This window comes from Rhamphochromis sp. 'chilingali' (genome assembly GCF_963969265.1).
Source record: "Rhamphochromis sp. 'chilingali' genome assembly, chromosome: 4".
Lineage (NCBI taxonomy): Eukaryota > Metazoa > Chordata > Actinopteri > Cichliformes > Cichlidae > Rhamphochromis > Rhamphochromis sp. 'chilingali'.
This window is the reverse complement of record NC_137948.1, coordinates 43,916,778-43,939,598: the sequence shown is the minus strand read 5'-3', so window position 1 is coordinate 43,939,598 and position 22,821 is coordinate 43,916,778. Positions and strand designations below refer to the sequence as shown.

At 44.0% G+C, this 22,821-nt stretch overlaps 1 protein-coding gene and 1 long non-coding RNA gene across 2 annotated transcripts in view; both read left to right on the top strand.

The window, feature by feature from the left end:
* Nucleotides 1-1,513: 1,513 nt before the first annotated feature.
* LOC308395229 lies at nucleotides 1,514-6,776 on the top strand. The gene is made up of 2 exons (XR_013971352.1): nucleotides 1,514-2,018; nucleotides 6,208-6,776. It is a non-coding gene; the product is annotated as an uncharacterized lncRNA (long non-coding RNA).
* Nucleotides 6,777-7,534: 758 nt separating this feature from the next.
* The window catches only part of zdhhc5a (zDHHC palmitoyltransferase 5a), a 32,355-nt gene continuing 17,068 nt past the window's right edge, over nucleotides 7,535-22,821 (top strand). Inside the window, exon 1 of the mRNA XM_080879991.1 lies at nucleotides 7,535-8,009. Coding sequence (XP_080736117.1) covers nucleotides 7,846-8,009 — 164 coding nt within the window. The 5' untranslated portion in view covers nucleotides 7,535-7,845. The remainder of the gene's footprint in view (nucleotides 8,010-22,821) is intronic.

Here is a 22,821-nt window from a genome sequence, read left to right as displayed (position 1 = left end):
TGATTTGTTGTAGAATTATATGAATAAATAAAGGTCCCTGAAAATGTTATATCAAACAGTTGCGTTTCTGTTGAAGCTCCTAACATTCGAGATGACTGGGAAACAGCTCTGAACCCGCACAACCATCATTCATTTTCTTGACTACTTATACAAATTAGGGTTTCTAGACCATATCCCAGCTGATACTGGGCTGAGGTGTGTTGCACCCTGGGCACAATACCAGAGCTGTAGAGTGTTTAAAGTCGAGTCCTTGAGGCAGCTCTTGTTGTGATTTGGTGCTCTATAAATGAAAATAAACTGAACTAACACAGAGACATGTTTATGGACTGTGTGGGACGGCCAGAGTACCCAGAGGAGGCACAACAAACTACAACAAAAAATGAATCTGGGTATGTTACACCCAACACTGATACCAACTGTCAGCTGTTTTCTTGAGAACGCTCTTTATTGTTTTGAAGGAAGAAAAACAAAACCACCGTCAGTTAGAATAACTCTCTTTGTTCACATTTATGTTTTTGGTTTGTAAGTATCCCTGCTTTGCATCCTGGCTTATTAGAACAGTGTGATGCTCTTAGCAGTGGTCTGATGTTCATACCTTGGTCAATGTAGAAAGAAGTGGTGCTAAAAAAAAAAAGTACACATAAACAACAGCACATGATGTGCTACACTGAGTCATTATTTCATTAATAACACCACAGAGGCATTGTGTGTTACATTTAAATTTCACTGGAATAAGGAAAGGTGTAGTCAATAATCCTGTTAAATAACTGAGACTACAATATTCACCAGTACTGATTGTGAATTTTGTTATGACTGATTGGTCTACATGAAGTGATAAGTAGTGATAAAATGTAACCTATTCTTTACTAATCAGGTTTTTAGACTGAAGTGCACATAATGACCCCCACCCCCTCTGAGAAGTGGGTCATCACAAAATCCATTGGTTTTTGTTTTCAATTCTATGATTGCCCCTTCACCAACTGTCCAGTCTTTCAAGAAGCACACACACACACACACACACACACACACACACACACACACACACACACACACACACACACACACACACACACACACACCGTGCCATAATACAGCCGCATCTATGTTTTTCCTGTGGCAGGATTTTAGATTTAATATTAGCGATTTTGTGTCTGTGGCTGCTGATGGGGGACTTGTTTGTGCGCTTATCACAGCGCCTGCTGTCCATTTAATCTCTCCTTTGTGTTGTTGGTGTATGCGTGTGCGTGTGTTAGTCCTATAACGAGAATACGGGTGCACATACACATATAACAAACATACGTTACTGTGTCAGTGTGTCACATGAAAGGATTAAACCCTCAGCTTATGTAGCATCCAGCCTCAGTGACAATAACGTTCAGCTGCAAGTATTTTAACACGTGTGGGTGCTGCTCTGTGCTGCTCTATCAATTTTATCACGATAAAGAGCAATCATGACGCTCGGCGTTCAGGGGGCGGGGACTGGGGAGGGCTTGCAGGTGCAGAAGGAATACAATACGCTTGTAGGGTGATTGACAGCCCTGTTGTCCAATCACTGTTATTTTTATTGCGATAAGTCTGCTGTTGGACGCTGGCATCAGAGTTTAATAGTACTGAGAAATATGTCGCTCTTTGAGAGTCTGTTACCCAGTAATACTATGGATTTGTGAGAAGAACACGTAATTATTGTGGGATTACGTTTATTTGGCGGCCTCTCGGCGTTGCACGGGCCTGGATAAGTTACAAACCGAGCAGCCTCTTCTACGAACAGTTGGTCAAGCTAGCCGCCTGTAGTAAAATGACGGAAGACGTATCGGTGGGCTGCTAGCTGATTATTTATCTTTGAATTAGCCAGGAACTGGTACAGCTAGCTACCAAGACAAGACCCCATCACCGCTGAAAGGCTGGAGTATGGATTTCTGACGGATACAACGACTTTTCTGTCATTCTAACCGCAGGAAGAAAAAATATGACCAACAGTGAAACATCGGGTTTACTGTGTTTGGAACTGAACCTCGCAGGTGAGATGAATTGTTAGCTAGCTGCTAGCCAGGGTTAAGCAGTACAGACCTAGGTAGCTCACGGTTAGCTCATGTTAATGCTTACTCGGGCAGCAGCGTTATACTGAGCTTTAGCAGTCGGTGGAGTGCCTGTATGAATGGTATTTTTAGATGTCCACATAGCTCATAGTAGCAAGGCAGAGCCCGTGGCTGTGGCCGTACTCTCGCGTCCTGTGGCTCGGCTTCGTTTTCTCCATCCCACTCATTTCATGAAGATAGGCGTGTAAGCTAGCTATCACCGGAATTGAAATCTTAGCGAAATTTTCTCCAATCCCTTTGACGTTAGCACCATTCTCGGTGGCTAATGCTCTGCGTCCCCACCCCGGCTTCAGTGTGGGCTGTGTGTCGCTCACTCGGGGGCTCAGAACATTCCGTCAGCTTCTGCTTCCTGAGTATTGGCAGTGAAGCCCTGACACCACTGCACGGTGTCTCTGAAAGGATGGTAATGATAACGACCACCATGTTAACACTGGCAGCTTCACAGAGCCGTTTAGCGTGACGCCCTGTTCGTCTGTAAAGACCAGCCTGGCAGGGCCGAGTCTGGTCCGCTGCCCGCTTCCTTCATGTAAATCGGGCAGCCGCCTGGCTCTGCGGGATCAGCCGAACATCCCCGCGCTGCACTTGACACGTTACTGGGTTTTTTCCTTTTTCAACGCGATTAAAATGACAATTCACAGCCAGTGTTCGGAGATTATAATCTTTGAGTAAAAGCCATCCTTTTTCCACTTTGCATATATCAAGGCTCTGTCTGCTGCTGGGACTGCAGCAGGATATACACACCCAGTATCTGTGTGTGCATAGGTGCTGACAGCGCTGTAGGCTGCTTCAGATGGAAGGTGGTGCCATTGTGCTTGTAGGTTTTCTTGAAGGGTGGAGATTCTGCCTGATGGGAGCATGAATCCACTGTGAAGTACTGACCAGCTTACATAAGACCCGTTGCTGAAAAGAGGAGAAACTTGTTAGAATTGTACAGGGTCTGTCTGTGGGTTATATGAAGCATTTCCATCTGTGTTTGCACCATTTTGCTCACAAAAATGTAAAGAAATGAGTGGTGGCTCAAGAATTTAGCGAAATACTCCTGGTGCTTTTGGATCCAACAGTTTTGAATGCTCCCTCAGGGTGACCACATACTGCAGTCCTGACATGTGCACTTTCATTTTATTTATTTTTTTTATAACTTTGTTCGATCAAAATGATGTTGTTTTTTCCCTGCCAATTAATCTCTAATAGAAACGGACTGATCCAGGCTTTAAGTGATCTGTTAAGTTTTCATAGCTAACGTTTGTTCACAGCAGAGTTATCGTAGTTTTATCATTTCTAGTTAGTTTTCAGACTTTTTGTTTTGAATTCAATTTGGTTTTAGTTTCCAGAGTGGATTGTCTTATTTCCTCTTAGTTTTTATTGTTTCAAGATGTTTAGTTTCAGTTAGTTTTAGTCTTTTTAATCATTACTGTATGGAGGCCATGTGTCAGAGGAAAGTTTTTAAGAAAATTAGTATAGATGGTACAGTAAAAACCTGATTTTTGAAAGCAGATGACTCACGGTGTAATTGTAGACATCGAGAGTCTCAAACATATCTGTCAACTCGTTGGGTAAGTTTATTTGTTTTATTAACAAACTAACAGATACAAATACTAAGGATATTTCCTCTAGACATTTAGTCTTTTTTTTTTTTTTTTTTTTTTGTAAGTTTAGAAAACCATTTCAGTTTCTTTTTTTAAATCAAGTCTGGTTTTTATATAACTAAAATGTTTTTCACCTCCAGTAACTGGTTCCTCGTACCTTGATGTGAGAATTATAAAACATTGTCAGTCTGACGGACATTGAAATATAACTCATTCAGGCCTAGGTGGACCCTGGCAGACTGGCCGGCTTTACTCAGTTTCCAGAAATCCGGATTTACTCTGGTAACCACTGGGCATCTCGTATGGGAGCTGTAGTCTGCTACAAAGCCTACAACTCATCAACCCACATGCTTCAACCTGACGTCCACCCTAAAGGTCAGCTTAAAGCCAAGAACCCACACAAAAGACTGAGTGTGGCAGTGAGGGCACAGTCCCACTGAGGCAGTAAGCTAACAACTGTATGTGGAGATACCCAACGAGCTGCTGCACTGATGTCCTCCACAGAAACACTCAGGAAGGGTCCGTGAGATCGACATTCCTCCGGTGTGATGTGCACGCAGGAAGTTGTAGTCCTGGCACTCGTATGCCATCACAGTGGCCTCCACCAGCACCTAATGTGCCAGTCAGTGATGTGGCATAAGCTTCCTTCATGAGATGAGTCCAGGATACAGAGCTGGTTCCCTTTTCCTAAACCTCTTAGTCCTACTCCCCGTTGAGGGGATTCCCACTTTCCCGGTCTGTGCACCAGGAAGTGTGTTGTGCCCAATGAGGGTAGGTCCTTGCTGCTCCACATGATCAGACTGTAAGCTAACCTGTGCAGTGTCACAGAGCGAGCGCGTCCCACTGTTGAGTCTGTCCTAACCAAGGCATGACTATATTTCAGGAATGGCAGGAAATGCCTGTAAACCAAAAAAACTGCCGTGAGCTCCAAGTGGCAGCAGCTTTTACGAGTGTGATGGAGGAGCTGGTTGAAGAGGGGATCAAATTCAGCCTCAGCATCTTAAACCATGTCCCTATACTAGCTTTCCCAGTTTGTTGCTGGGCTCTGCTGCAGTATCAGAAAGGCAGGGATTGGCCTGTGACGCTGCCAGTCAACGTTCTGCCAGCACACACACATGCAGGCAGTGCCGAGGGGGCGACGGTCTGTCCCCAAGACCCTTATTTTTAGATTTTGACTGTTCTCATCAAATTACCAGTAACACTTTTTACTTAGTTAACAAAAGTCACATACATAAACTAACCTGTAAAGCTACAGAGGTTTGGCCTGTGAGGTAGAATTACTCTTTGGTAGCACAGTCTGACAGCTTATCACAAGACGAAGCATCGTCAGGCCCTGTGTGATGGACCGAGCAGTGAAGGAAACTTAGGCACAGGTTAAAGTCCAAAAAAATGATTTTTTATTTAACCCTAAAAACATAATTGGTTAACTCATGCAAAAAGAATCAAAATCTTGGGCCCATAAAAGAGGTCAAAATAACAAAACTCTACTCAAAGTTGACAACACAACTGATAACTCAAACAAACTGACCTAACTTAATGAGACAAAGGGGAAACTTAAATAGTGGCTGATCAGCCCACAAAAACAGGAGAAGGGCTAAAACACACAAAACCTAACTAAACATAATGAACTCCAATCCCCCCCCATGGTCCTGAGTTATGGCATGAACCAATTTGTAGTCTCCTTTAAAGCTCGCTCCGCCCCTTTTCCACGTCTTGGCTCCTAATCAAGGGACTGGAACAGCTGCAACTACGGTAACGCAGAAAACAAAAAGATCAATCATACATAACAGTGTAAACTAAAATGTGCGCACTTATTTTAGAATGCAGCGTTATGTGGATATGTGAATTAACTCTAAACCAAAACCAGTTATTTATTGTCCTGTAAATTAATTCCTATATTTAAAGAAAGACATGTGAATGCAAGGTTACTTATAAGCCTCCACACTAACATGGTGGGTATTACCACTGTGTGGCTGTAGGTGCAGCCATCACACCCTGGAAGCACCAACTGCAGTCCGTGGGCAAACTTTGAAGTTGACCATAAAATGATTTTCTGTTTTTGCCATTATACTTTCCATTTGAAGTTTCAGTGTACACTTAAACACGGAGAGTCACACTCTGTCAGATTAGTTCCCTCATTGTCTTTTTCATAGATTTTTACACTTGCAGCATAAGATGGACATTCTTGCTGCCTTCTCCCATCCAAATGCAGGATTACTTCCCAACTCCCTGAATTGGTTCTTGGTCCCCTGGGAAAATCCCTGCTGTGAAACATAAAACATGTCTTCTCATTATTTGATTTGTAAGCAGCACTGCTGATCAGAACAGTCTGAGGAGGTAGTGTTTCCAGCACCACTGACTGCAGCACCTCGAGTTACTGTTTTCTTAATAAAAGTGAATGCAGTCAGTCAGTAATTCCACAGCAGCAGCGTTTGATCCTATTGATCAGTGACAGCTGATCAGTGAATGCAGCTCCCAAAGGCTGTGGAAAATAATAGTTTCTCTTCCTGTTCTTACCACTATAGGAGCATCCTGACCAACCGTGGGACTGGATTCAGCTGTTTGTGACTCCGGACAGATTCTACTGTTCCAGTGTTTCATCTGTTTACCCACCAGACGAGGAAACGTGTTTGCATCCTGAGGAATACTCAGTACACAGCTGGCCTTTGGAACCTCTATTTCCTACATATTAAAGGCACCACTTTTCCCTTCTTGTTGAGGTTGTTTTTAGGGCACGGCTCTGGAGAGACTGTAACCTCCACGGGATTGTTGTGGGGAGGGTGTTATCAATGCCTCAGTGCTCTGCTAGGGAAGGAAGTGGAGGGACGTCCCTGGAGGAGAGGGCACAAAAACACAAAACTGCCTGAAGCTGGGATGCCCGACATTTCTGTTGCATAACTGACACCCATGAAACCATCGGAGGAACAGAGTAGGTCCGTGTTGCCATGGCTGGCTGATGTGATACCACTACCTGTTTACACATAGCCCGGGCCTCCCTGTTTGGCTCTTTCTCAACACTTCCAATACTAATGAAAAGGATACTAATGGATGGTCTACTGGATTTTCCCCCAGTTGTTTTGGAAAGTGTTACCCACTCACAAACTGCCTCCTGTCTTGCGATCACATCTACAGTGCAGCTTGCAGGTGTGGTGGTTTGAATCTGCCACCAGCGGGGTCTAGGGATGCCCCGACACAAGAAAACCAGGCTACTCCATTGGCCCGCTTACAGACTGCTGTTTCTAATACAAGTCCTGGACTGAAGGCCAGTCGGGGTTGATGCATTTTTTAAATTTAAAGCCTGTCCTCGGATCGTTCCCCTGACCTGAGAACATTTTGCTAGTGTGGACGAGCTTGTTGCTGATGTGAAGGACTCGGCTTTTAAAAAACACAAAGCAGTGACATTTTCATCCAGTGCTTTATTTTTCATTCACACTTTTCTTTTTAAGCCTCATCACATTTCTCACTGCTTGCTACCCAAACAGCTCCGCCTCTGCGCTCACCCTTCTCCTATTTGAGGACCAATCAGGCTGCGAGGTTCTGTTACAATTTGAGTTTTTTCACAGCACCAAAGTACTAAATAGTTTTTGTTTTTCACAATTAGCCATTCTCCATTTAAAACTGTACTCTTATCATTTTGCCAATTTTTTTTGTTTTGTTTTGTTGACGTTTGCGGACCAGTTGTTCTGGGACCTTTGGGAAAGACCGCCTTCTGTCGTATTCATACTTGACTGACACGTTGGAATAAACAGAATAGAACTTTAGTGTGTTTGCTCGTGGCACACGGTGGATCAGGCACCTTCCTCTTTACGTTCAGTGGCTTATTTGTGCAGCCTGTCTTCCCACCTGTTTTTTTTTTTTTTTTTTTTTAGGCAGACGGGGAAACGAGGCTTTTACAGCACATACCTGTAAGCTTACTTTAATCTGTCACAGTTGATCAGGATTGACCTAAGAACCTGAGATAACAAGCATCCAGCCCTCCTCCCATCTGAGCGTGCAGTAAAGCATTTTTCTCTTTTCCATCTCAGAAGTGAAACCTTCCAACTATTATCGACAGTCCCTGCACACCAAACCCTCTCTGTACACGTAAGGGAACGTTTAAGGCTGATGATAAATGACTTTGGATAGCAGTTAGTGGACACACACATCACTACTAACAGGAAGTGATGCCAGGCAGTAGTAGTAAGAGCGGAGGGCGGGGTCCATCCTCGTCCCCCCTCCCTCATGCTGTAGTCCCGTCCAGCAGACCCCTGCGACCTTCACGCTACGTTCCTGTGTCAGCAGCAGCGTTCTTCCTCGTCGGCTCCACCACGCTCTTCTTCTGTTTCACGTGAGTGCAAACACTGCGCACACACACAGTTCATGGGCTGTGATCATTTCCATTGTTTTATTGCTCCGTTTGGTTATTTTACAGTCAGCGTTGTATGTTTGGGTAGCTCAGACCTTCCCAAAGTGTGGGGCCCGCCCCCTAGGGGGGGCGCAGAGCCATTGCAAGGGGGGGGGGGGGGGGCGCGGCATGAAAAGGGGAAAAAAAAAACCCCAACAATGCTTGGACACTGCTAGCACGGGGCTCCCACACAAACACAAAGCAGGAGATGAAGCGTCGCTGAATATGTTTCCAAACCAACTTCATTCTGAGCCAAAGACTAGAAAATATGGTGAAGCAAATCTGCCCTTTGGCTTCACCTGCACAGGTGCTGAGGTAGGTCTCCCTGCAGGTTCCCCTTCGTCGGGAGCAGCGCTGGGCTGTTTAAATCACAGACAAACAGGATCCCACATTCTTGATCTTTAGTTCACAAACACTTGTTGTAATGACTAACTGCTCCTGACATGTTGGAGATGTTTGCTCTTTATACAGTAAAGTTACAGCAGGATACAAATAACATCAGGCTGATCCTGACACAGTTTGTTCCCCCGGTTCAAATCACAGACAAACAGGATCCCACAGCTGTTTATGTTTTTGAACACATTTTGCACAGAGAGAAAAATGTATTGATGCAATGTTGAACATTATTACACAGGAAAAAACAACCACATGTAAAACAATCACACTGTGACGTCTCTGCCTTTGTAAATGGAGGGACAGTAACTGCGTGTTTATATGTAAGCGTGTAAACCTGCAGATAGAGACAAAATACTGTTCATCTGGGGCCTGTTCTTCGTACCTCGCTAAGTAAGTTAGCTGGATTTGATTATTGATGATTACGCGTGATCCTGGATCGTTCGGTTCCCCGAAGCTCATCCGGGACTTGCTGCCATAGCAACAGAGCCGTAAGCGTAAACCTGCTGGGGAGCAGGTTTACTTTATGTAAACAGGATTAGATCGTGGCCACGCAGGTATGTCCGCTTCATTTATACGAAAGCAACAGCGATATTCCACCACTGTTTCACCATAAATAAATATTATCAATGTAACTAAAGATAATGCAGCACCTGATCCATTTATTGATGTCACACAGATACATACAGGTCATTTCCTAAAAAAGGGAAATGTACTATTAACATTCTATTACATGTATGTGATTATTACAGATGTAATTCATATTTCAGAGTAGTAATTGTAAATTACTTCGTGTAATCAAGATGAGAGACCACGGCTATAAAAGCGAAGGTGGATTTGGGAAGCCTGTCGCAGCCATGTCCTGTCCGTTTACGTGAGCAGCCCATTGCGGAAGGTGCAAGATTGATAAGGAGAGTCCTCAGAATCCAGCGTATATTGCGGGACAGACAGGATCCTTTAGCTCAGCGCGACAGTGTGCTCATAGAGAGATATCGATTTTCCCGTGAGGGTATTATTTACTTAACCAACTTGTTGACGAGGGGGTGCAGGACCACCACCTGTCTTTTTTTCCTCTGCCCTTTTCTTGGTTGCTGTTATAAACAAACAGATTATTCCAGGGTCTCTTTCCAAGAGACTAAAAGCAATATAAGTGATAAATATTACCATTCTGTAGAATATTCTTATATTTCACTTTTACTTGTTCCCATGTTCTAGTGGGTCCTGTTGTGGCTCTAATGTGAAAGGATATAATATAATATGATATAATATAATATAATATAATATAATATAATATAATATAATAAATTTACCCTACCGCCTACTGGTGTTGGCCAGAGGGGCCGATGGTGCGATATGGCAGCCTGGCTTCTGTCAGTCTGCCCCAGGGCAGCTGTGGCTACAACTGTAGCTGCCTCCACCAGTGTGTGAATGTGAGAGTGACTGAATAGTGGCATTGTGAAGCGCTTTGGGTGCCTTGAAAAGCGCTATATAAATCCAATCCATTATTATTGTTATTATTAAATCACTTACGAGTTTAATTTGTCAGCAACTTTCTGCCAGCCCTCTCTCCTTGCTTTTGCAGCCTTTGCAGTGTTCCCTTGCGTTTTAATTAAACTCTGAAACTCCTGAAATCTCTCAATCAAGAGTTCTTGCTCTGCTGCCGAAAAATACTGAGCGCGCTCCTTCGACATTTTCGCCGACCAATCAAAGGGTTGCCGATCAATGTTTCTACTATCGATGCGTAGCCCCTGTTAAGCCACCCAGTGATCTCACATTACTTCATCCAGCTGTACTGATCGTCAACAACAGGTGTGTTTGGAGAACCGGAATAGAGAGCTCAAAGTTAGCGCGATGATTTGATCTTGGATGTAGTAAGCGAGGTACGAAGAACGGACCCCTGAATATCTGCCATTCTGCAATTCATCTCATGTAAACAATAACGTGGCCACAGCGTGACGTGGAAAAAGGCACATACCTTTGACGTTGCGTGACGAACTCTGTATTCCTCGTCCACACGTAAACGCAAAAAAGGAGTTTAAAAATCTCAGTTTTCGGTGATTTGAAACGCCGTTTACGTGGACGAAACAGCTGCGTGTTCAAAATCACCCGTGTAGGTGCGGACGCAGCGTGACAGAGTTAGTAGTTTATGTTATTACTTCCTGCAGATTACTTGTATTTGCTTAATTGTTCACTAAATGTTTGAGGTGTGAAATAAACAGCAATGGAGCAAAATATGGGCGTGTGGTTGGAGGAAGGTTTTTTTGTTTTGTGGGGGGGGGCATTTTTCTTGTGAAACAAAGGGGGGCCCAGCAAAAAAAGTTTGGGAACCACTGGGGTAGCTAATGTCACTGATGCCTCTCACTTACCTGGATAAGCACAGACATGGATATCTGTCCCTGTGAGAACATTCACTGCCACTCAGAGTGTAACTGCCACAGCTAACCCTTACCCCAGTGTTTCCCATAGAAATGTATGTTACAGGTCTGTGTATGCAAAATGAGGTGCATCTAAATATATTAAGTAACAAAGGATATATTTATTATTTATCAAGTAAAAGAACAATAATCCACTGCCTGCGGACGCTCTGTAAAGAATGAGGACTGAACATTGTCTGAAGTTGCCCTTTCACATTAATACATGTTATAATTAGTGCTGTCGATAGATGAAAAAAACTTAACTAATTGATCTCAGTTTTCTGTAATTAATCGCAATTAATCACAATTACTTGATCAATACCCTGGTTGCAATTACATTTTTTCAGCTTTATATTTAAGCTTTTAAAAGACATTTATACAATATAATGAAGTAAATGCAGAATGTTAAATGCTTCAATTCAAAGAGAATAGTTTTCTTCAGTCTTTCAACACAGGTTCTTTCCTGTGAGAGTTCAGACGAGTTAAGAGAGTTAAGACGGACTTTTGAGAGAGAGGGAGAGATGGAGAGAGAGGGAGATAAATAATATATATATATATATATATATATATATATATATATATATATATATATATATATATATATATATATATATATATATATATATATATATATATATATATATATATATATATATATATATATATATATACATATATATATATATATATATATACATATATATATATATATTTTTTATATTAGGGGTGCAACGATATTCGTATCGATATTGAACCGTTCGATACAGTGCTTTCGGTTCGGTACGCATATGTATCGAACAATACAACATTTGTAATTTATTTTATCAACTTTCCTTCTGACGATGCTGTCTGTGTTGAGCGCTCAGTGAATCTGTGTTCGACTACTCCGCCTAGGCTGCACTGTCGAGCGCAGATCCACTGAGCGCTCAACACAGACAGCATAGTCAGGAGGAAGAGCGCAGGGCAAGCTAGCGAGACAGAAGTTAAGCTCTCCTTGCAAGATGGACCTCCCCCACCCTCATTCAGATCTGGCGTTTGGAATTATTTTGGTTTTCATGTGACGTATGACCCTGAAGGTAAGCGAGTCATGGACTAAAGTAAAACAGTATGTTGGATGTGCCATGCAATGCTTAATTACATTGGTGTGAACTAGTGTGTTAGCGCAGTTAGCTCGTTAACGTGTTGGCCGTCTAGCCCCATGCACGGGGCGATCGGCGGTAGCTCGTTAACGGAGATTTGCCGTGTTGTGGCATTAAGGTCATTTCAACGAGATTAACCTGAAAGCACTAGTGGGAACACAACGAATATGACTGCACATTTACTCCGACATCATCCTAGTGCAAAGACAAAAACAACAAGCATGCTACTAACTTTAGCCGAGTCATTTAGACAGCTGTTAGCACGTGATTCTCCTTATGCTGCTGAGAATATAGCCCAGAAGAAGCGGATAGTATAGCTTTTATTTTGGAAAGAGACATTTCTCTGTAATAAACTCTCTTTTCCAAAGATGAGTGATTCCTCAATCAGATACAGGGCTTGCAAAATCGCTAGCCTGACGTCCTGGAGCTAGCGATCTTTCCAGTCGGGCTACAAAAATCTCTCTTCCCTGCCCGTCGGGCTATTGTAGGAAAAATATATGTCAATGCTTTTGCATTCTTTCAGAAATGTAGCTGGGTAATTATGTCATTGGCATCGGTGAGCCACTGTCAATATGTGACATATTGAAATCGCGTTTGAATTTGCGCTTGTTTTTTTGCTTTCACTTTGCAATGACAGCACTGATCTGTGAGTGATGATAATTTGTGCACCAATTCCTCTGACATCGTCTTATTAATCGTTAGCTTACTATGCAAACATGACAAGTGAAATCTCCCGCAGCAAGCTTAAACATGTGAGAGGTTGATCGCGCAGAGAATCGCTGAGCTTATGTGAGTCCGTGTGTAAAAATAGCAGTATATATATTTTAGTTCTGCTGAGCCAAATAAGACAGGTCAGGGTGAAGAAGTGACAGCCAAAGAAAAGCTTACCACAAAACGGAGAAGTTATGACAAATGAGACTATAAGGCAAAAAGAAAGTGCAGCTTTATGGTTTCATGGACAAAATAATTTCTGTGGCTGCAATATGACGAGCTAAATAACCAGGGGTGCACATAAGTGGTCCGCAGGTGCGCATTCGCTGTCAAAATAAAAAACGCGCACAAGGGTTAGGGTTAAATTTAAAAACTGTACTTTTGAGTTAAAATATATATTTATAATTTTAATAAATGACAAATTAAAAAGGCATGAACATTTTTTTGTATCGAAAAAATATCGAACCGTGACACCAAAGTATCGAACCGAACCGTGAATTTTGTGTATCGTTGCACCCCTAATATAAATAAATAAATAAATAAATTTAAAAAAAAAAAAAAAAAAAAAAATATATATATATATATATATATATATATATATATATATATATATATATATATATATATATATATATATATATATATATATATATATATATATATATATATATATATAGGCGAGTGGCTCCAGCAGATCCCGGGAACAACATCGGAGATCTCTGTCCAGAAGAGCGCAGTCCTGGGAACAGCTAAGATACTGCGCAGGACCCTCAAGCTCCCAGGCCTCTGGTAGAGGACCCGAGCTTGAAGGATAAACCGCCCGCAGGGGCGTGCTGGGTGTTTTATATATATATATATATATATATTAGGAAGCAGCTGGATAGCGTAGTGGTTAGACTACACGCCTTTGGAACAGAGGATCGCAAGTTCGATTCCTGCCTGGGGCGTCTGTATCCAGTAAGGGTCCTAAGGCTAGACCCCCTATGCTAAGCAAGCCTACCGCAGACATGAGCGAGACAGATAAATATGAAGGCATGCCGGCTCGGACGTCGCCCGGATCAACAAGGTCCGCGTCAGGTGTTGAGGAACCAGGGCACCCTGACGAAAAGTGGGCTACTGGAACAAGAAGGCATCGGTGGGCAAGAGACGAAAACAGGCCCCCTTCTTACGCAAGTAAGAATGTTGGGTATCGAAGAATCCATAGGCCCCCTCATCCTATTCATGTACCCCCCTTCTTACTTGCGTAAGAAGGGGGGTACATGAATAGGATGGATTCTTCGATACCCAACATCCACAATGACGGCGAAACAACTAGTAGCTCAGTGTTCCAACATTCGAAAGAAGGGACTGCTCTCACAGCTAGAGATTGACGAGGTACAACACAAATGCTACGGCAAGGAGGAGTCAGGACGCCAGGTCAGGGGGGAGATATCATCACCCCCACCCGAGATTGGGTACATAGCCCCAAGTGCGATAGGAGAAGGATCGTTGAGTGCGAGAGGAACTGACCTGAAAAATAGGATCATGGCCAAGCTTGAAACCTGGATCCCCCGTAGCCGGTTACCAAGATTACGTGAAGTACCCTCAGAAGGTCTGCTAGATGATGTTAATGCAGCACTACGGGCAATACCTACAACCACGATTACCGACACTAACAAGCTGATCTACAATACGGCAGCAGTGATCAGTGAGATGCTTGGCTACAAGTTGAACAGCGACAAGGGGCAGTACCCTCCATGGAGAAGGAGGCTAGAGGGCAAGATCAAAGTAGCACGGAGGGAGGTTAGCCAACTAACGGAGTTGCAGAAAGGTGCGACAAATAAGGTGCCTAAGAAATACAGCAAGCTGTCCATACCTGAGGCCTTGGAAACTTCCAAGCAAAGACTCACAGCCTTGGCCAGCCGCTTGAGGAGGTACACCAGAGAGATAGAAGGCAGGAGAATAAACCAGCTGTTCTCCACAGAACCAGCAAAGGTGTACTCTCAGTGGCAAGGGAACAATAAGAGAACAGCACCACCAAGGCTGGAGACGGCGCAATACTGGAAGAGCATATGGGAGAAGGATGCAACCCATAACGGCAATGCTCAGTGGCTAGAGGATCTGAGGGCAGACCACAGCGACCTCCCTGAACAGGGTCCAGTAACCATCACAGTGGCAGATATCCAAGAAAGGGTCTCCAGTATGAAGAGTTGGACAGCACCAGGGCCCGACATGGTTCACGCCTACTGGCTGAAGAAGCTGACTGCACTCCACGAGCGTCTGGCAGCACAAATGAACCAGCTGCTAGTTAACGAGAGACACCCGGAATGGCTAACCGAAGGCCGGACGGTCCTGATCCCCAAGGACGCCAAGAAGGGACCGGTCCCCTCCAACTACCGACCAATAACCTGCCTCAGTACTACATGGAAGCTCCTGTCAGGCATCATATCGGCTAAGATGAACAGGCACATGGGTCAATACATGAGCAGGACACGGAAAGGAATTGGCAAGAATACCAGAGGCGCAAAACACCAGCTACTGGTAGACAGAACAATCAGCCGAGACTGCAAGACCAGACTGACCAACCTGTGCACTGCCTGGATTGATTACAAGAAGGCCTATGACTCAATGCCCCACAGCTGGATACTGGAATGCCTAGAATTGTACAAGATCAATGGGACCCTAAGAGCCTTCATCAGGAACTCAATGGGGATGTGGCGTACAACACTAGAGGCCAACTCCAAGCCCATAGCACAAGTCACCATCAAGTGCGGGATCTACCAAGGAGATGCTCTGTCCCCACTGCTGTTCTGCATAGGCCTGAACCCCCTCAGTGAGATCATTAACAAGACTGGCTACGGATACCGACTACGGAACGGCGCAGTTGTCAGCCACCTCCTGTACATGGATGACATCAAGCTGTATGCCAAGAGTGAACGAGACATCGATTCACTGATCCACACTACCAGGCTATACAGCAATGACATTGGAATGTCGTTCGGACTGGAGAAGTGTAGTCGGATGGTAACAAAGAGAGGGAAGGTAGTCAGAACTGAGGGGATTGAACTACCAGAAGGCAACATTGCAGACATAGAGGACAGTTACAAGTACTTGGGGATCCCGCAGGCGAATGGGAACCATGAAGAGGCCGCTAGAAAAGCTGCAACCACCAAGTACCTGCAGAGGGTCAGGCAAGTCCTGAGGAGTCAGCTGAATGGTAAGAACAAGATCCGGGCCATCAACACGTACGCCCTGCCCGTGATCAGGTACCCTGCTGGGGTAATAGGCTGGCCAAAGGAGGAGATAGAAGCCACTGACATAAAGACAAGAAAGCTCCTTACCATGCATGGAGGGTTTCACCCCAAGTCCAGCACCCTGAGGCTGTACGCTAAGCGGAAGGAAGGGGGCCGGGGACTGGTGAGTGTCAGCACCACAGTCCAGGATGAGACAAGGAACATCCAAGAATACATTGGGAAGATGGCCCCAACTGACCGAGTGCTCAGTGAATACCTCAGGCAGCAGAAACCCAAGAAAGAGGAGGGAGACGAGGAACCATCATGGAAGGACAGGCCCCTGCACGGTATGTACCACCGGCAGATAGAGGAGGTGGCTGATATCCAGAAATCCTACCAGTGGCTGGACAAAGCTGGACTGAAAGACAGCACAGAGGCACTAATCATGGCAGCACAAGAACAAGCTCTGAGTACAAGATCCATAGAGGCTGGGGTCTATCACACCAGGCAAGACCCCAGGTGCAGGCTGTGTAAAGATGCCCCAGAGACAATCCAGCACATAACAGCAGGGTGCAAGATGCTAGCAGGCAAGGCATACATGGAACGCCATAACCAAGTGGCCGGCATAGTGTACAGGAACATCTGTGCCGAGTATAACCTGGAAGTCCCGAGGTCAAAATGGGAGACGCCCCCAAGGGTGGTGGAGAATGACCGAGCTAAGATCCTGTGGGACTTCCAGATACAGACGGACAAAATGGTGGTGGCTAACCAACCGGACATAGTGGTGGTAGACAAACAGAAGAAGACGGCCGTAGTGATCGATGTAGCGGTTCCGAATGACAGCAATATCAGGAAGAAGGAACACGAGAAGCTGGAGAAATACCAAGGGCTCAGAGAAGAGCTCGAGAGGATGTGGAGGGTGAAGGTAACGGTGGTCCCCGTGGTAATCGGAGCACTAGGTGCGGTGACTCCCAAGCTAGGCGAGTGGCTCCAGCAGATCCCGGGAATAACATCGGAGATCTCTGTCCAGAAGAGCGCAGTCCTGGGAACAGCTAAGATACTGCGCAGGACCCTCAAGCTCCCAGGCCTCTGGTAGAGGACCCGAGCTTGAAGGATAAACCGCCCGCAGGGGCGTGCTGGGTGTTTTTATATTTATATATATATATATATACACACACACACACACGGGGCGATCAGGGGTAGCTTGTTAACGGAGATTTGCCGTGTTGTGGCGTTAACGTCATTTCAGATTAACGCTGACAGCACTAGTGGGAACACAACGAATATGACTGCACATTTACGCCGACATCATCCTAGTGCAAAGACAAGTGGAAGCAGACAAAAACAACAAGCATGCATGCTACAAACTTTACCCGAGTCATTTAGACAGCCGTTAGCAAAGGATTCTCCTTATGGGGACCTGATATGTTTAATATGCTGCTGAGAATATAGCCCAAAAGAAGCGTCTAGTACCAACTCCAAAACACAACAGAAGTGCTCCAGCGCTTCAACGTAATATTACTGTTTTGTGTGTGTATAAGGACCATAAATGGCACCTGTTAAGAGACATGGTTACTAGTGATGGGATTTCCGGCTCTTTTTAGAGAACCGGCTCTTTCAGCTCCGAACCGGCTCTTCAGGTTGTTCTTTGCTTTAATTTATTATTAACAATAATATAAAATTATGCACAAAAGGAATTACTAATGTAAAAAAAGTGGTTTTATTTATATATGTTTATATATAAATATATGCGGTGGCCCCTAGAGACAAAGCACGTACAAACTCCAAAACACATCCCTAGCGTTAACTGAACTTCCAAAACAGAGCTACTTAAATTACACAATTGAAAGCATGTGTGTATTGTTTGTGTATTTGTACACAAGCACTCACATATATTCAAATAATAAAAAAAATAAAAAAAAGGTTCATTTACCTGTTACTACCACACACCAGATCCGGTCGTTGGTACTTGCTGGCTTGTGTAGCCACTAGGTAACAAAAGCTCAACACTGCCCCCTAGCATCCTGGAGCACTTCTGTTGTGTTTTGCTGCGGAGTTTGTAGTGCTTTGTCTCTAGGGGCCACCGTAAATATACTTTTATTTATCCACTCTACATAAAATGTAATAAATAAATCATATAATACAAAAACCAACTATTCACATTTCAACTTTTAACTATTTAAATTTTCAGCTTTTTTCTTTTAAACAAATTTAAAGTGAAACAACACAAAACACTGCAAACCACAACACAATTAAGTATAAATTACAATATGAAAACAAAAAGAAGATGCACATTCTCTGTCATATGGACCTGCATGAATAAACTTTCTGAATCCTTTATCACCTGCAACTGAAAATAGTTGTGGATGATTACTATACCTTTCTAATGGGACGTTGTTGTCCCTGCTCTCTTTCTCTCTCTGTGCTACTGCGAGTGTAACAGTGTAACTACCGCCCCTCCCCCCTCTGCCCAGCGTAAAGCACACGGCTCGCATGCGGAGTGAAGCGGAAAAAAGTGCGAGAGGGAGAGAGAGAGGGAGGGTGAGAAAGAAAAAAGAAAAAAAAAACCCACGGCTCCCAATAAGGAGCCGGCTCACGTCAAAGACCCGGCTCTAAGAGCCGTTTCGTTCGCGACCGAAACATCACTACTACGGTAGCCGTAATGCTCCGACAATCCATCAAGCGCTGCAGCTCCGTAGCTTAGCAAAGTCGAACTAAAACATTTATTGACAGATTGCTGAGCGCCATGTATCACATAAAAACGGTTTGCGGTCAGTAAGCACAACCAGAATTCATACATAAGGCGCGCTGTCGATTTTAGGCCATGCATGTCGTTAGCGCGGTTAGCTCACTAACACGTTGACGCCGTCCAGCCCCACGCACGGGGCGATCCGCGGTAACTCGTTAACGGAGATTTGCCGTCTCCATCTTGTCCTTGCCTGCAGGTGAAGCGATGGGGGAGAAGGGGGAGTTGTGTTCAGTGCAGGAGAGGCGAGGCTCAGTAACGTTGCGTAGAGACAAAAGTGGACGAAAGAGAGGCAAACTTGTGGCTCCACAAGTATAATTATAACGTAACATAGACTATATCGATATGAAGGATATTGTCACATCTTATATCTCGTATGAAAATATATCAATATTTTTTTAAAAACCTCGATATATCGCCCAGCCCTAAACCAAAGCTGTGTAAAGCGCCTGTTCTCAGTGATATTAACACGTCTGCAGTTTGTTGCGATCCACTTGGCGTCAGTCAGTGTCCGAGGTAGACTTACTGAGTCCCCGATGCTCCCTGAGTGGTTTGTCGCAAAGTGCTAGCAGCATCCCCGGCTAACGTGTGCTTCGTGTCAATGTGATATTTTAAGCTGGAAGTGATTCGGTGAAAAGAAAATTCCTTCTTGCACAATGTGCATAATACTTTATATCAGCCGACTGTTCCGTCTTATTTGTTTTAATGCTCAAATGTCCAATCGAGAGGGCTGATGTGCGTTTATCATCTTCCTACTGAGTTGATTGGTTCAGTTGCCCGTCACTACCAGACCTATTGCCCAGTCGGGCATGTGGGGAGGTAACTGTACTTGGACAAACTGCATGAAATGCGCTGACAGAAACATTTCAGGGATTTTGAGGCATTCTGCACTCCAGATGCGTTAAATGTGTGAAAATTTTTAATCGCATTGACTGTGATGGCAGATTAATTTGTGTAAATGCGTTAATTAGTTATATTATGATGAAAATATCAGATGCAATCATTACATTTGGTTTTGGCTGCACATGCAGGACGTAGAGATTCATTTATGACCAAACATGAGGTTTAAAACTCTTTTCTAAACTCTTCAGCACCCTGTGGCACGTATGTCACTCTCTCTGACATTAAAAGTTAGGCAAATAGACAAACGAGTGCACACAAACTGAGCATGAATATTTCATGCAGCAACCTGGGAGCCAAAAGTCATTGTTTAACTTAAACTAATGAACATTTTAAAGTGTCTTTTCCAGCCGTACGTGAGTAATTAAGTCAAATGTGACTATCACATGTAAACGGAGTGCATACCTGTAACATGTTCCAAAGAGCGGCCGTGTTGTTCTGCTTCAGCAGGATTACCAACCATTTCACACTCTCATGCTCATGTGTTCCTCCCTAATGTTTAACATATAAAACCAGAGTCGCTCCTCTTCTTATGAATGTTGGGAGCACTGGTCTTTAATCTTCTGCTTCCTGCCTGCTCTTCATTCAGGTGGTCAGTGAATAAGGGGCGGGTTTAAAAATCGATTTTAGTTTGAATAAAGTGACATCGATTCATTAAATCCTGAATCGATTTTTAAATATAAATGTATTTTGTCAGAAATGCCAGAATCTCAGCTTAAAGCTCACAAAACTACGTCAACAACCGGCGAACAGCTAAAACAGGAAATGAGCGCCGGTAGTCCACGGAGTCCACAGCGTGGATCGTGGACACGTCGGGTGCTGAACGCAGACATCTCACAGATTCTGATGCTGCAGGTTGAGTAACTCCGACTAAAACTGACTGAACCAGCAGCAAAAGGAGATCCAAACTACACTTCATGTTTGATAAGCATCGTCATCTCTGACCTTTGCTGTTTTGCTTCCACCACGATAAAATCACACTTCCTGCACAGCTCTCTCTGTACTTCAAGAACAGTTTCCCGCCTCAGATCTGTTTCTGCATTACTCTCTGCTTATTAAGCATCAGCCTACTGTTGTCAAAGAAATGTAAACTTTTAAAAATTATACCAAATTACAAACTCTCAGCTGTGTCTCTGATCAAACTCTGTAACTTTGCTCCGCTTCTCTTCAGCAGCATCAGCTAATGTTCAGATGTTGATTGGTGGATTTATTATCTGCTATAAAAGCCAGGCCAGGAAAATCTCCTTCATGTTTTATCCTCAGTTCCTTTGACACAAAGACATCTGCTGTGATGTTCACACCTCTGAAGTCTCACAGCGTCAGCTTTGTTTGTATACACAGATACAAAAATGTGGACATGTACTGATAAATGATCAGAGTTATAATATTTCTGAATCGAATCGGGAGCTTGTGAATCAGAATTGGATCAGTGGTAGAAATCAGTGACGACGCCCAGCCCGACACTTAATCTTGTTCGATAATCAACTTTGATTCAAACTCTTCTTCTTTTTTGTACCTGAGCCACAGCACGTAGCTAAATACTGCCAGTACCACAGACGATCCACTCAGAATGATTCTCACTCACTAGCATATCCATGGTGGTGGGAACAGAGTTGGTGATGAGCAGGTTTCACGAACACAGCTGTTGGTTTACGTGTGCGTGCAGAGCGAGAACATTTCTGTGCACACGTTAATGAATGAGGCCCAGCACGTCCAGTTAGGGTTGTGCTGATGGACGCCGCGTCACAAATCATTGATGGTCAAAGTAAGCAGTGGTAGCTCGCCAGTCCAGACCATTTCAATTTCACTGCTCCTCTAATGCATTCTAGTTTTAATAATAATAATTATGACTATAACAACACTGTATTATAATGATGATGATAATTTCAATCTGCATTGGTACGGTTTCCTCCTGCCCAGACACACAAAACGTGTGTGTGTGTGTGTGTGTGTGTGTGTGTGTGTGTGTGTGTGTGTGTGTGTGTGTGTGTGTGTGTGTGTGTGTGTGTGTGTGTGTGTGTGTGTGTGTGGCTGGCACTGGTCTATCATCATCAAATAAAAGAAAGCAGAGGAATTTTGTGTGTGATGTACTTCAGTGCTCCACTGTAGTGTGACGGTGCATCTGCAGAGACACTTGTTTCCATTTTTGCCTCTTACCTGTAAAAGGCCAATGGAGTCATTGGCTGCTGGGCGGCCACTGAAATGATCCCATCGGTGTATCTAGTAGGAGTCTGAGGGCTAGCACTAGCTGCCAGTATGTATTTATTTTATCCCACTGGTGGTTTTTGTCCCAAAGCTATAAACACTGTGCCATGTGCACGTTGTGTGCTTTGTGGAGGGTGGATAACCTCCCCTGCTACATGGTGGGAATGTTGTCGTCCACTGGTGATGCCAGAGGGGAACAAAAGGACCATGGGAGTATTGAGCAACCTCACCCCCAATTCATTGTTGACATTAACCCCTTAACTCGCCAGGATGTTCCCAACAGGTTCACTTACCTGCCACACACATGATAGCATACATTTAGGGGGGTAAGCAGACTCTGTGAGTGTGAGAATGCTAAGCCAATGAGGTTACAGACTATTATCAGTAATCTTGCAAACACCTCACTCTGGTGTGCACGTGTGTCAGGAAGTGTGAGGAAAAAATAGTGGGCGTGTGTCCTCTGTAGGAGAAACATGAATATGTCAGATTGGCGTGCGTGCGTGGGAGAGGGGGGCTCATTATGGTGGTCAGTCAGCTCTGTGCATCAGATTAGTGAAGAGAAAATAGGCCAACATCTGTCACCCTGACAAAAGCTCATCATCTGGTCTGCCACTCTTTGTTCCCCTGCTGTATTCTGTCATGTTGCCGTGTATGACAGTTAAAATGGAGATGGTCTTTTTATGATCCCAGTGTCTAATAACTAACAAAAAACAAAAACGCCCCACACAAGTTCAGGATCAGAAAGATCCAGATTTTAAAATCATGATTGTTACCATCCAGGATCACATAATTCATGTTGCTTTTGTTTTTCAAAGGCGTCCAGCACTGGACCACTCGCATCCAGAGTGGTTTATTCTTTATTGTTTGTTCATTTATTTCAAACATGTAAACAATATACAGGTACATGTAGTAAAGAAAATAAGAGAGAAAAAAATACTATACAAAAGTCAATACTTTTCAATATTGCTACTGTTCTGATTCATTTACATGCAGGGCTCGCAAACTTTCAAAACCCCTGGTAGCCCTTCGGGCAGG